The sequence below is a fragment of the Gorilla gorilla genome, chromosome X (assembly GCF_029281585.2).
Source record: "Gorilla gorilla gorilla isolate KB3781 chromosome X, NHGRI_mGorGor1-v2.1_pri, whole genome shotgun sequence".
NCBI lineage: Eukaryota > Metazoa > Chordata > Mammalia > Primates > Hominidae > Gorilla > Gorilla gorilla.
The window spans coordinates 165,916,247-165,931,450 of NC_073247.2; the positions used below are offsets into that span (position 1 = coordinate 165,916,247).

Below are 15,204 nucleotides of genomic sequence, written 5' to 3' on the forward strand. Positions count from 1 at the left end.
AACCCAAGGGTCGGTCAGTTGGTTGGTCGGCCGTGGGTTCTGGAGCCCGCCCCTCAATTTACCTGCGGCCGAAGTTCTGGAGGTCGCCAAGATCCCCAGTTGGGAGACAAGGATCCAGACTGGACTGAGGTGGCGGGGGAATGTCGCTGGGATCAGATTGGGCTAGCTGTGGTTTTCATTTTAGCGGGCAGCAGGGCTTCCCTGGTAAGCAGTTGTACTGGATCCCCGAGGGTGAATGAGTGACTCTAACCCAGGATGTGAGGATAAAAAGCAATTAAAATTCCAGCCTAGGCAACATGTCAAAACCCCGTCTTTTACCAAAAAATAAAAATAAAAAATGAGTCGGGCATGGGGGCGCACACCTGCACTCCCAGCTATTCAGGAAGCTGAGGCGGGAGGCTTGCTTGTGCTGTTGGGTTTGCTGGTATGCAGTTGATGGTTTTTGCATCAGTTTGAGGGATATTGGTCTCTAGTTGTATTGTAGTATTTGGTTTTGGTATCAAAGTGTAATGCTGGCTTCATAGGATGTTTCAAAGTGTTCCATCTTAAATTTTTTGGAGTGGCTGGGTGTAGTGGCTGCCACCTGTAATCCCAAGCACTTTGGGAGGCCGAGGCAGACGGATCGTGTGAGCCTAGAAACTAGTTCGAGATCAGCCTGGGCAAGATGGCGAACCTCTGTACAAAATGTTACAAAAATTAGCTGGGCGTGGTGGCACGTGCCTGTAGTCCCAGCTACGCGGGAGGCTGAGAGGCTCAGGTTACAGTGAACTGAGATTGCACCACCGCACTCCAGCCTGGGCAAGAGCGAGACCGTGCCTCAAAGAAAAAAAGTTAAACCTAGCTGAGGGCGGTGGCTCACGCCTGCAGTCTCAGTACGTGGGGCCTGAGGAGGGAGGATCGCTTGAGCCCAGGAGTTCGCATTCAGCTTGGCAAACAGTGAGACCCTGTCTCTAAAAAAATAAAATAAAGTAAAGTAAAAGAAACCGGGAATTGAGTACGAATTGGAACAAAAATGAGCTCTTGGATTTGCTAGTATGCGGTTGATGGTTTTTGCATCAGTATAAGGGATATTGGTCTACAGTTTTTTTTTGGTTTTTTTTCTTTTTTTGTTTTGAGACGGACTATCACTCTGTCGCCCAGGCTGGAGTGCAGTGGCACGATTTTGGCTCACTACAAGCTCCGCCTCCTGGGTTCACGCCATTCTCCTGCCTCAGCCTCCAGAGTAGCTGGGACTACAGGCGCCCGCCACCACGCCTGGCTAATTTTTTCTGTTTTTTAGTAGAAACGGGGTTTCCCCGTGTTAGCCAGGATAGTCTCGATCTCCTGACCTCGTGATCCGCCCGCCTCGGCCTCCCAAAGTGCTGGGATTACAGGCGTGAGCCACCGCGCCTGGCCTGGTCTATAGTTTTGTTGTAGTATTTGCTTTTGGTATCAAAAGTGTAATGTTGGCTTCATAGGATGAGTTTCAAAGTGTTTCACCTTAAATTTTTTGGAGAGGTCGGGCGTGGTGGCTCCAACCTGTAATCCCAGGACTTTGAGAGGCCAAAGCAGGCGGATCGTGTGAGCCTAGAAAGTTCGAGATCAGCCTGGGCAAGATGGCAATCCCCTGTGCAGAATGTTACAAAAATTAGCTGGGCGTGGTGGCACGTGCCTGTAGTCCCAGCTACGCGGGGGACAGAGTTTGCAGTGAACTGAGATTGTGCCACTACGGCCTGGGCAACAGAAGAAGCGAGACCTTGTAGAGAAAAAAAAAATTTTTTTTTGAGGAGTTTGAAGAAGACTGTTGTTAATTTTTCTTTAAATGTTTGGTAGTAATTACGAATGAGGCTTTTGTTTATTGGGCGTTTTTTTTTATTACTGCTTTAGTCTCCTTACTAGTTAGTTGTAGATCTATTCAGATTTTCTTGTCCTGATTAAGTTTTGTGAGGCTTTCTGTTTCTAGGAATTTATCCATTTCTTGTAGGTTAGTCCATTTGTTGGCATGCAGTTATTCATAGTACACTGTCACTCTTTTTATTTCTGTAGAAGCGGTATTAATGACTCCACTTTAACTTGATTGTACTTTTTTTTTTTTTTTTTTTTTTTTTTAAGCAGGGTCTTGCTCTTTCACCCAGGCTGGAGTGCAGTGGTGCAATCATAGTTCACTGCAGCCTCGAACTCTCGTGGGCTCAAGCAACTCTCCTTCCTCTCAGCCTCTTGAGTAGCTGGAACTACAGGTGCACACCACCATGCCCTGCCCATCTATTAATAGCTAGTTTTGTTGACTTTTTATAAAGAACCAGCTTTGGCTAGGGGAGGTGGCTCACGCCTGTAACCTCAGCATTTTAGGAGGCCGAGGCAGCTGGATCACTTGAGCTCAAGAGTTCAGGACAAGCCTGGGCAACATGGGGAAACCCCGTCTCTGCCAAAAATACAACAGTTAGCTAGACATGGCAAGCACCTATAGTCTCAGCTACTCGGAAGGCTGAGGCGGAAGGATTGCTTGAGGCTGCAGTGAGCCATGTTTGTGCCCTACACTCCAGCCTGGGTGACAAACTGAGACCCTGTCTCAAAAAGAAAAAAAAGTTGGTTTCATTAAATTTTTTCTATTTTCTTAGTCTCTGTTTTATTTGTGCTTTGATCTTTTTTATTTCCTTTCTCCTGCTAGCTTTGGGTTTAGTCCTTACGTTGTAAAGTTAGGTTGTTGATTTGAAGGGTTATTTATTTATTATTATTTTTTGAGACAGAGTCTTGCCGTGTCGCCCAGGCTAGAGATGGGGTTTCTCCTTGTTGGCCAGGTTGGTCTCAGACCCCTGGCCTCAAGTGATCTGCCTGCTTCGGCTCCCAAAGTGCTGGGATTACAGGTGTGAGCCACCGCACCCGGCCAGATGTGAGGGGTTTTAAAAAATGTGTTTACAGCTAGAAATGTCCCACTTGGCACTGCTTTTGCTACATCACATAGGTTTTGGTATTTTGTGCTTCTGTTTTCATTTGTCTCTAAGAGATTTTTCATTTTCTTTTTCTTTTTTTTTTCTTTTTCTTTTTTTTTTTTTTTTGAGACGCAGTTTTGCTTTTGTTGCCCAGGCTGGAGTGCAATGGCACAATCTAGGCTTACCACAACCTCTGCCTCCCAGGTTCAAGCAATTCTCCTGCCTCAGCCTCCCAAGTAGCTGGGATTACACGCATGCACCTCCACGCCCAGCTAATTTTGTATTTTTAGTAGAGACGGTGTTTCTCCGTGTTGGTCAGGCTGGTCTCAAGCTCCCGACCTCAGGTGATCTGCCCACCTTGGCCTCCCAAAGTGCTGGGATTACAGGCATGAGCCACCGCACCCAGCCTCTCATTTTCTTTTTTTAATTTTAATAGTTTTAGGGGTATAAGTTGTTTTTGCTTATGTGAATAAATTCTATATTGGTGAATTCTGAGATTTTAGTGTACCCATCACCCAAGCAGTGTACATTGTCCCCAATATGTAGTCTTTTATCCCTTACCTCCTTCCTACCCTCCCCCTTCATTCTCCTCCCCAAAGTCCGTTATATCACTCCAAAACTTAGCTCCACTTACAAGTGAAAACATACAGTATTTGGTTTTTTATTCCTGAGTTACTTCGCTTAAAATAATGACCTCCAGCTCCACCCAAGTTGCTGCAAAATACATTGTTTTTTATGGCTGAGCAGTATTCCATGTTGTATATACACCACCTTCTTTATCCACTCATTGGTTGATGGACACTTAGGTTGGTTCCTTATCTTTGCAATTGTGAATTGTGCTGCCTATAAACATGTGTGTGCATGTACCTTTTTCATATAATGACTTTTTTTCCTTTGGGTAGATAGCCAGTAGTGGAATTTCTGGATTGAATGGTAGATAGATGGTAATCTACTACTTTTAGTATTTTTTTTTTTTTTTTTTTTTTGTCTTGAGACGGAGTCTTGCTCTGTCGCCCAGGCTGGAGTGCAGTGGCGCAACGTTGGCTCACTGCAACCTCTGCTGTCCAGGTTCAAGCGATTCTCGTGCCTTAGCCTCCCGAGTAGCTGGGACTACAGGCACACGCCACCACTCCCAGCTAATTTTTGTATTTTTAGTAGAGACGGGGTTTCACCATGTTGGCCAGGCTGATCTCGGTCTCTTGACCTGGTGATCGCCTGCCTTGGCCTCCCAAAGTGCTGGGATTACAGGCGTGAGCGTGAGCCACCGTGCCCAGCCCGATGGTGTATTTTGATGGGAATTGCATTGAATCTGTAGATTGCTTTGGGCAGTGTGGCCATTTTCACAATATTGATTCTTCCTATCCATGAGCATGAGATATCTTTGTGTCATCTGTGATGTCTTTCAGTAGTGTTTTGTAGTTTTTCTTGTAGCTGTCTTTCACCTCCTTGGTTAAGTATATTCCTAGGGTGGGTTTTATTTGTTGTTTTTGTTGTTTACAGCTGTTGTAAAAGGGATTGAGTTCTTGATTCTCAAGCTTGGTCGTTGTTGGTGTAGTGCTACTGATTTGTGTGCATTTATTTTGTAACCTGAGACTACTGAATTTGTTCATCAGATCTAAGAGTCTTTTGGATGAGTCTTTAGGATTTTGTTTGTTTGTGTTTGTTTGTTTGCTTGTTTTTGATGGAGTTTCTGTCACCCAGGCTGGAGTGCAGTGGCATGATCTCGGCTCGCTGCAACCTCCACCTCCCGGGTTCAAGCGATTCTCCTGCCTTACCTGAGTAGCTGGGACTACAGGTGTGTGCCACCGCACCCAGCTAATTTTTGTATTTTTGGTAGAGACAAGGTTTCACCAGACCATGGCCAGGCTGGTCTTGAACTCCTAACCTCAGGTGATCCGCCCATCTCGGCCTCCCAAAGTGCTGGAATTACGGACGTGAGCCAACCGCGCGCCTGGCCTAGGGTTTTCTAGCTGTATGATCGTATCATCAGTGTTACAGCACTAGTTTGACTTCCCCTTCTCCAATTTGGATGCCCTTTATTTATTTCGCCGTTGGTCTTTGGTTGTGTAAGAGTGTGTTGCTTAATTTTCAAAAATTTGTGAATTTTCCAGTTTTCCATCTATTATTGATTTCTAACGTCATCCCATTGTGGTTAGAGAAAATACTTAGTACAATATGTTTTTTTAAATCTTGTTGGCCAGGCGCGGTGTCTCATGCCTGTAATCCCAGCACTTTGGGAGGCTGAGGTGGGGTGGATCACCTGAGGTCAGGAGTTTGAGACCAGCTTGGCCAACATGGTGAAACCCTGTCTCTACTAAAAATGCAAAAATTAGCCGGGCGTGGTGGTGCACCTCTGTAATCCCAGACACTTGGGAGGCCAAGGCAGGAAAATCACTTGAACCCGGAAGGTGGAGGTTGCAGTGAGCCGAGAGAGTCCCACTGTACTCCAGCCTGGGCAACAGAGTGAGACTGTGTCTCAAAAACTAAATAAATAAATCTTGCTCCAGAGCCTGGGCTAGATAGTAAGAGGACAGTGTGGATGCAGTTAAGAACCATATATGTTTGAATTTTTTGTACATGTTCATTTTGTTCCCTTCACCTTCAAAATTGGTAACAGATGGCTGCATTTTCTTAAGGGATCTGTGTGGCTTTTAAATCTAAATCATCCACTTAGAGGACATTTGCAAAGCAAGAGGTTTTAGTCCCCATTTTCTTTTTTTTTTTTTTTTTTTTTTTAGTAGAGACGGGGTTTCTCCATGTTGGTCAGGCTGGTTTCGAACTCCCGACCTCAGGTGATCCGCCCACCTCGGCCTCCCAAGATGCTGGGATTACAGGCATGAGCCACTGTGCCCGGCCTAAGTCCCCATTTTCTTTTTTCTTTTTTTTTTTTAATGAGACAATTATTTATTTTAGGCAGATAGTCAACTTAAAAATCATTCAGCGTGGGCACTCCTGAAACTGTCAGAATCATGTTCGTTTCCTCGCTGTTTGCCGGCTATTGGCATTTGTGTCATCACACACAGTCCGATGAGGTGACAACAGAAAAGCATATCTCACTTCTATCGTAGGTTTCCATTCACTTTCGGGTTCTCAGTCGCCCTGTGTTTCCTCAGTGATACTCCAGACTTTCCAGATGTTCTGGTTCACCCATTCCTCTTTCTTTTTTTTTTTTTTTTTTTTTTTGCAAAACAAACCAAAAAGCAAGAAGAGAACTTTACATTTTGTTCAATAGTCCTAAGAAATTTTCCCTGTAGAGAATGTCATCTAAGTCAAAACAAGGGTTGAATAGGGGCACCCAAATCAGTTATCACTTAGGGCTGTTATAAGAAATGCCAAGACCGGGTGGCTTAAACAGCAGACAGTCGTCTCTCACCGTCTGGAGGCTACAAATCCAAGATCAAGGTGCTAGCATGGTCAGTTCTGGCGAGGACCTGCTTCTGGGCTCGAGCACTACCTTCCCCCCCGTATCCTCACATGGTGGGTCTCCAGCCTCTTCTCATAAAGGCGCTGATCCCATTCATGAGGGCTCCACTCTCACAGCGTAATCACCTCCCAAAGGCCCTGCCTCCAAATACTGTCACACTGGCATTAGGATTTCAGCATAGGAATTCTGGGGGGACACGTTCAGTCCATGGCCCCCCGTACCTGTGAATGTGATCTTATTTGGAAACAGGGTTTTGTAGGTGAAATTAAGTTAAGGATCTCGAGATAAGATCATCCTGGACTTAGGGTGGACCCTAAATCCAGTGACTAGTGTCCTTATAAGAGAAAGAAGAGGGAGATTGGAGACACACAGACCCCGTGGAGAAACGCAGAAGAAAAGGTCCTGTGAAGGCAGAGAGGCAGGGACGGGAGTGACCCAGCTGCAAGACGAAGAACGCCTGGGGCCAGCAGTACCTGGAGAGGCAGGGGCGAGGGCGATCCTCCCCTAGGACCTAGGGAGAGAGCGTGGCTCTGCTGCCACCTGGATTTTGGATTTCTGTTTTGAGCCATCAAGCTTGTGGCAACTCATCCTGGCAGCCTTAGGAAACGAATGCATTAACCCATTGCATTAGCGCACAAAATAACACCCCGACTCGTTTCCTGGGCCAGCCTCCTACCTTGCCTCCTACTTATTAGACCCTACCTCTCATTCCCCATTTTTAAAAATTTTTATTTATTTATTTATTTATTTATTTATTTATTTATTTATTTATTTATTTTGAGGCAGGGTTTCACTCTGTTGCTCAGCCTAGAGGTGCAGTGGCGTGATCATGGCTCACTGCAGCCTTGACCTCCTGGGCTTAAGCAACCCTCCCACCTCAGCCTCCCAGGTAGCTTGAACTGCAGGTGCATGCCACCCTGCCCAGCTAATTTTTTTTTTTTTTTTTTGGAAAGACGAGGTTTCACCATGTTGCCCATGCTGGTCTCAAACTCCTGGGCTCAAGCAATCCTCCTGCATCAGCCTCCAGAAGAGCCGGGATTACAGGTGTGAGCCCCCACGCCTGGCCTCTCCCTCCTTTTTATCATTCCCTCTCCCCTCATCTTCCTTGGCTTTCCTCCTCACACCTCCTGCGTTTGGCCCCCTTCCATTTTCTTTCTGCTTCTCTTTCCCAACTTCCCCCTCATCATGCCAGGGGGACTCCTGGGCTCCATGCCACCCCCCTGGAAGTCCCCCATAATGAAGCAGGATTTATGCCTCACACTTCACCATGGGAGAGCAGAAACCTCTCATTTGAAGCAAAAGGCACTCAAAATAAGCAAATAGTTATGCATTTGTCACTACCGAGTCCTAGCTGGCTTCCACCCTACCCCCCGCCCCCCCACCATCTTCTTGCTCATTCAGGTCATCGTGTCCTCTGATACCCAGTAACTTCCATCATTTTCTACATGCATTTCTGTTGGTCTTCTGAGAATTGTGATTTTCCAAAGTAGAAAGGGCACATCGTCTTTCTGGAGCCTCGAAGATGCAGGCACTGATGCGTTGGGGGAGATCACAGTGTGACAAGGACGGGGTGGGAGTGTGTCACCCCCCCTTTCTGCCGACCCTCAGCAGTGGGGAGAGAGCAGAGGAGATGGAACCTGGGAGGAAGAAGAGATTTCCAATTACTTCCTTCTCGGTCCCTTCTCCACTGAAGCCTGTTACTCCTCTGCTGCCGGGGCCTCTTGAGTTTTCTCTCACTGAGCCAGGAAGGAGCTTAGTGAATAAAGAACAAGGTATCCTAGCAATGCAGGGAAGATGTCCAGGACAGTGAGTGTGAACGAGAGGTCCTGAAGAATGTCCACGCCAGCCCTGCAGCCTGGTGGGCTCTGCCATCAGCACCCCAAAACCATTCATCAGTCACCTTCGACAATTGCATGTGCAAAAGCCCTCCTTTTGTGTCCTTTGAAGCTTTTTTTTAATCAGGCTGGGTGCGTGGCTCATGCCTGTAGTCCCAGCACCTTGGGAGGCCAAGGCGGGAGAATCACTTGAGCCCAGGAGGTCGAGGCTGCAATGAGCTATGATCATGCCACTGCACTCCAGCCTGGGTGACAGAGTGAGGGCCCATCCCTTCACGGGTCCCCATTAAGAAAATGGGGGAGGGACGGTCCCCATTTTCTTAATGGGGACTTTCTTAGTGAAATTTGAAATGAGAGATTATTAATTTGAGCTGGGCCTAACATCCTTTTTTACTTGCAGTTGGGGCAGAGCTCCAGGGAGTTGGTTTTGTCCCCTGCTGTCTTGTCCCCTCCCCCTTTTTAATTAATTAGGGCCTGGCTGGACTCACATGCAGGCCGCTTTCTAAGAGCAGCAGTTACTTTGGCAGCATTCAGAAAGGGCCTCAGTTACTCTACCATGACAGATTTCTCAGTCTGTCACCATTCACTTCCTAAAAGAAATTCACTGTAGAAGGTAGAATGGGATCTTCATGGCATTTCTGATTCACAGTGCTCCTGAAAGTTCCTCGGCATGTGGAAAGGCCACAGATGAATTTAAGCATGTGAAAGAATACTCATGTCAGAGGCACGAAGGAAACTTGCCCCGAGTCCACGGTGCTTTGCTGTTAGGAGCTGGCCTCGCTGTGCACAGGGGGAGGGGTGGTGAGCTTACCGGGCTTTAAAGCGCCCTTCCAACCTGTGAGCCCTGCACTCCTTACCCTTGGTTGGATTCTTCCCGGGCTGGGAGAAATGACCGCCTCTATGAGGAGACCATGTGCCGAGGTCATGTGCTAGGAAGCCAGTTGCTGTGAGAAATGACCAGTGTCATGTCTGTCTTTCAGCCACCCTACATCATGTAGCAGTTCTGCTGAGATCATGTCTGTGCTGTTCTTCTACATCATGAGGTACAAGCAGTCAGATCCAGAGAATCCGGACAATGACCGATTTGTCCTCGCAAAGGTATGCCGGTGGGGAGCCCAGGGCTGCTGTGGCACCTGCTGGTTAAGCCCAGTTTGAACAGCCACCGTGTGGGAACAAGGCCTGAAATGGGCCTCGTTTATTATTTTGGTTCTTCTTTCTTTGCATCTTAAAGCTCGAGTGTTCTAGTGAGGGCCACTTGGAGCCCTGTGATGGCATGGTAGGAAGGGTGGCTTGGGAGAGCTGACTGTCCTTCCTTTCCTTTGGTCATACCCTGCCTCGCCCCACTTAGCACAAACGCTTCCCCCATGGCAGGGTTATGCTGCTCCCACCCTCTGTGCTGCCTGAGGAGAAGCAGGCAGCCTCAGTGAATCCCACTCACTGAGCCTGGGGGAACTTGAGTGTAACCGGGAGGGACATCCCACCCCTGTCAGTCAGCTTCCTCTTCTGTTTCTGCACATCTGACCAGCCACTTCATGAAGTATCATGGGGGATAGGAAAGAAAAAGAACCTTAAAAACAAGGTCAATTTGAGAATGTGTGGCTGGTTTGATGCCATCTCAAAGTACACTGTGTCCCGAAGCAAATTAAAACCTGGCTAGGGGCCGGGTGCAGTGGCTCACGCCTGTACTCCCAGCACTTTGGGAGACTGAGGTGGGTGGATCACTGGAGGCCAGGAGTTCGAGACCAGCTTGGTCAACATAGCAAAACTCTGTCTCCACTTAAAAAAAAAAAAAATTAGCTAGGCATGGTAGCACATGCCTCTAATCCCAGCTTTTCGGGAGGCTGAGGCACAAGAATTGTTTGAAGCTGGGAGGCAGAGGTTACAGTGAGCCGAGATCGTGCCACTGCACTCCAGCCTGGGCGACAGAGCGAGACTCCATCTCAAAAGAAAAAGAAAAAGAAAAATCTGGCTGGGTAGAGTACCGTGTCCAAATAGAAATGCTAGATTAGCACAGTGGGAAGTAAAGACAAAAACTGGGCATAGCTGAAGTGCCTAAAGATCATAATTGTGACCCTCATCTTGGTGTCTGAACCATAACGTCAAATGGTTTGGCAAAAAATAAATAGAATTTACATGTGTACACGCATGTGTGGAGAGAGGGATGAAGTAAATGCCTTCCATTGCTTTCAGTTGGTTATTGGAGGTGAGCAGTATACAGGAAGGAATTCATTGTGCTAGTCTTTAAACATGTCTATAAACTTGAACTTTTTTTACATCTTTTTTTGTTCTTTTTTCAGGGAGGTAGAGTCTCGCTCTTGCTCAGGCTTGAGTGCAGTGGCTCAGTCTCAGCTCAGTGCACCCCTGACCTCCTGGCCTCAAGCAATCTTCCCATTTCAGCCTCTGGAGTAGATGGGATTACAGGCATGTGCCACCACGACCGGCTAATTTTTGTATTTTTTGTAGAGACATGGTCTCACTATGTTGTCCAGGCTGGCCTCAAACTCCTGGGCCCAAGCGCCCACCTCTGCCTCCCAAAGTGCTGGGATTACAGGCAACAAGCCACTGCGTCCAGCCCCCTTTACAATGAAAATTGAAAAAAAAATAGATATATAAATGCAATATGGGTGTTTAGATTTCTGGTTTAAAATAAGGAAAGGCTGGGTACAGTGGCTCACACCAGTGCTTTGGGGGGCTCCAGCAGGAGGATCTCTTGACACCGGCCTGGGCAACATGGCAAGACCCCAGTCTCTACAAAAAATACGAAAATTAGCTGGGCGTGGTGGTGCGTGCCTGCAGCTACTCAGGAGGCTAAGGTGGGAGGATCACTTGAGCCTTGGGAGATAGAGCAAGACCCTGTCTCAAAAAAAAAAAAAAGTCTAGACTGTCATATAACAGCTGCTATCAGAGCCATTGGCCTTAGGGGATGAAGAGGCTTTCTATCGGGCAGCAGCACACCAGGCACTGTTCGGCTGCCAGAATTTGTGTGTTCATCAGATTTAGCTGGCTGATGAAATTGGAACAAAAGAGAAAACACATGAAGCATAGTCCATTGTGGTTTGCCTGGGAATGGGGTAAACAGCCATACTCCAGGCAGAGCAGATCTTTATTCTAGCCTTTCACCTCCCTGAATCGTCTCCCCCGCAGCATAAGGGTTCTTGAGAAAGACAACACCCATGTGGGAGCACTTCTGCCATAACAGGCATCATACTGATGCCTCACCATTTTCTCAATCTATCCTCACTTTATCCTTGACCTCCTGTCACCTAAGGGGGCTCTGGTCTCCATTGCACCCATAAAGTCTTTGAGATGGGCCCACTGGCCTCACACTTCACAGCCAGAGGGAAGCAGAGTTGGTCTGACTGCTGAGCCCAGGCTCGGTCCGTTATGTTATAGGACTTCCAAGGGCATGCAAGGCGACTGGGAGCCAGAGCTTGTTACGTGAGTGTGGTGGGTGCCATAGGGAGGGAGATGTGGCTAGAGGCCTAGTCAAAAGAGACTTGAGTTGAGTGGGACAGTTCTGCTGGGCTGGAAATGCAGAACCAAAAGGGAGTCTCTGGGGGGCACAAAGCATGCAGAGAATTCCGGGGAAGGTCAAGAGCAACCAGGGGGGAGTAGCAGAGGGTTAGGAAGCAAGAAGCAGGAGATCAGAGAATCATAAATACCATCCATCCATCTACAGTAGTGATGACCTCGCTCATCTCTGCTCGAATGGCGCTGACGTTTGAGCAGAGGAGGGTGACAGGCAGGAAACAAACTTTTAAGTCAATAGATGGAGTGTCAGGTGGGGCCAAGCATCTGGAATCAAGTAAAAGTGGAGGAGGTAGGAGGCACTGGTTGAAAAAGAGTGGTCCAGAAAGACCTCAGTGCTGACGCTTGAGCAGGGATTTGGAAGAGGCAGGAGAGTGAGCTGTGCCCACATCCAGGCACAAGCACTCCGGTAGTGGGTGCCATGAGTGCTAAGGCCCTGAGGCAGGTGTATGCCCACTTTGTTCAAGGAGCAGCAAGGAGGCCAGGGTGCCAGAGCAGTGGAAGGGAGAAATGGAGGTGATGGGGGGGGGGGGGGCTGGGGTGGGCAGACAGGTGCAAACAGTTGAGCTCTACTTGGTGGGAGGTCGGAAGACCTTAGAAAGTTGAGAGATGTGATCAGTCAACTTCAGTTTTAACAGGCTCCCCCTTGTGGCTAGATTGAGAATGGCTGTGGGGGAGGCTGGGAGACCACTGCAGTGACAGAGGCAAGGGATGTTTAAGACCAGGTCGAAACGGTGGCTGCAGAAGCTGTTGGGTAAATTCAGTATGCTTGCAAGTTGGGCCTCTCCAGTCAGTGCAGCAGCTCTTTGGCATGACCTTGTGGCCCACAGAGGGCCACATTTTCTGCTTGGGATAGTGATGACCCTGTGCCTGCAAACAGGATGTTGGGGGTGGGGTAGATGCTAGTAGAAAGGGATTCATTTCTAGCGTGTGCACTTCTAGATGAGCACTTGTAAGATCTCAGTTGACCTGAGTTTTATAAACCAGGGAACCAGAGTATTCTGTTTCTGGTTTCTGTTTTAAGAATCCATATCCTCCATAGGATGGAACATGTGATTTGTGCATGACTGGGAAAGGCCATGGGAAAATGGCAAGAATCATACTTTACGTTTTCTGCTTTGTACTTGGGCTCCCCGTCTCTATTCCCAAAGCTCCAGCCACCCTTGCCATACTGTATGGATTACCTATGACTCCCTGGCAGGGACAGTGGATGTCTTCGTCACCTTAGTCACCTGAGTTTCCAGCCCAGGCTGAGCCCTGGGCTTGACCCATTTTCCACTTGTAACGTTGATCGGAAGCTTGGGGTGCATATGGGTGTGGTGAAGAGGAATTCACCCAGCAGGGTGGGAGGGGCTGTTCGGATGGGACGCTGCTACAGAGCTGACAAGGAGCAGCCTGCACTCAGTGCGTGAGTCCACCTGATACCATGTCCTGCAGCTGCGTCTGGGCTCACTGGGTCCCTTCTCTTACAGAGACTGTCATTTGTGGATGTGGCAACAGGATGGCTCGGACAAGGACTGGGAGTTGCATGTGGAATGGCATATACTGGCAAGTACTTCGACAGGGCCAGGTGAGGTTCTTCCCCAGAAGCCATTTAACTGCCCTACAACTACATCCCCTTCCTAGAGTCTCGGGGGGCAGCCACCTATCTTTGTGAGGTGGAGAGCCCTGAAGGGCCAGTCCCCATCACATCCCGTGGTGACCCCTCTGGAAGGCCTTCCCTGTGCCTTCTCCCCCGCTCGGGCGGCTGCCCCACTTTCTCTCCCACAGGTCTGTTGAAAGGTTTCAGCTGCTGTTGCCTTTCCGTTCTTATCCTAGGGTTGATAGCTTTTTTAAAACTTCCAGCACTTTAGTGGGGTCTGGGATGTGTGATTTGTTTTTGAGACTGAGTCTCACTCTGTGGCCAGGCTGGAGTGCAGTGGCACGATCTCGGCTCACTGCAACCTCTGCCTCCCAGTTTCAAGTGATTCTCCTGCCTCAGCCTCCTGAGTAGCTGGGATTACAGGCGTGCACCACCATGCCCAGCTAATTTTTGTATTTTTAGTAGAGATGGGGTTTCGCCATGTTGGCCAGGCTGGTTTCAAACTCGTGACCTCAGGTGATCCACCTGCCTTGGCCTCCCAAAGTGCTGGGATTACAGATGTGAGCCACTGTGCCTGGCCAGATGTGTTTTCTTGATGGGAACACTCACATCGTTGGTTGTGGAGGAATTTACTTCACAGCAGAACACGTTTCCAAGGTGGGGTGTTTTGATTGTTGTGATTATTGTAAATAAGTTGTAAGAACAGAACTAGCAGGTGGCGGCGGGAGGCGGTGGCTCACGCCTGTAATCCCAGCACTTTGGGAGGCCGAGGTGGGCGGATCGCCTGAGGTCAGGAGTTCGAGACCAGCCTGGCCAACATGGCGAAACCCCCTCTCTACTAAAAAATACAAAAACTAGCTGGGCATGGTGGCGTGGGCCTGTAGGCAGGAGAATTGCTTGAACCCGGGAGGTGGAGGTTGCAGTGAGCCAAGATCACGCCACTGCACTCCAGCCTGGGTGATAGAAACTCTGCCTCAAACAAACAAACAAACAAAAAATTAGAAGGTGGCAATGCTTTAAAAGGGAACTTACCAGAAAAATGAATGTGTAAATGTTTGGGGAACTTAAGGATGCTGCTTTCTTCCCCTGCTCCTCTGGCCCTGTTTGCTTATTGATAAGGAAATGTGGCAGAAGTACCTAAAAGTTGCTTTACAGCTAGAACAGAAAACTAGCCAGAGGCAAAGCCTGTTTGTGAGCCCCCAGGCTTTTCAAGCTTGGCTTTCTTAGCTGCTGGGCTGGGGCAGAGTTGATGAGGGAGACTGTGGGAAGCGAATGGTCTGGAGCAGCAGCTCCAGTTGCGTCCGTTTCTCCTCCTGAAATGCATTTGCTTGGTTGGCCCAGATGATCCCCCACAGGGTCCTAAACCTCTCTTGTCTTGCTCCAGCTACCGGGTGTTCTGCCTCATGAGTGACGGCGAGTCCTCAGAAGGCTCTGTCTGGGAGGCAATGGCCTTTGCTTCCTACCACAGTCTGGACAATCTTGTGGCAATCTTTGATGTGAACCGCCTGGGACACAGTGGTGCATTGCCCGCCGAGCACTGCATAGACATCTATCAGAGGCGCTGCGAAGCCTTTGGGTAACTGTATTCTCTTGTGCTTGATTTCCATTCTGTCCTGCCCCCTTCATCTCTTGTAACCCAGCCTGCTCCTCTGTTGGCAGGTGGAACACTTATGTGGTGGACGGCCGGGACGTGGAGGCACTGTGCCAGGTATTCTGGCAGGCTTCTCAGGTGAAGCACAAGCCCACTGCTGTGGTGGCCAAGACCTTCAAGGGCCGGGGCACCCCAAGTAAGCAAGCACTTTCCTCCTGCTCCTGGTTGTTAAAAGCATCTGTCCGCTCAGCAGCAGAGGCGGGAGAGGCTTAGAGGGGCCTAGGCAGATGACTCATTTAGTGAATAGCAATTCTGCCTGGAGTATATGCTGGAGG

The 15,204-nt window shown here is 48.6% G+C and overlaps 1 protein-coding gene across 1 annotated transcript in view; it reads left to right on the forward strand.

Moving 5' to 3' along the window:
- The window catches only part of TKTL1 (transketolase like 1), a 35,190-nt gene that overhangs the window by 1,096 nt on the left and 18,890 nt on the right, over positions 1-15,204 (forward strand). Inside the window, exons 2-5 of the mRNA XM_004065112.4 lie at positions 9,149-9,266; positions 13,169-13,266; positions 14,663-14,854; positions 14,938-15,065. Of these exons, the coding sequence (XP_004065160.1) occupies positions 9,149-9,266; positions 13,169-13,266; positions 14,663-14,854; positions 14,938-15,065 (536 nt within the window). The remainder of the gene's footprint in view (positions 1-9,148; positions 9,267-13,168; positions 13,267-14,662; positions 14,855-14,937; positions 15,066-15,204) is intronic.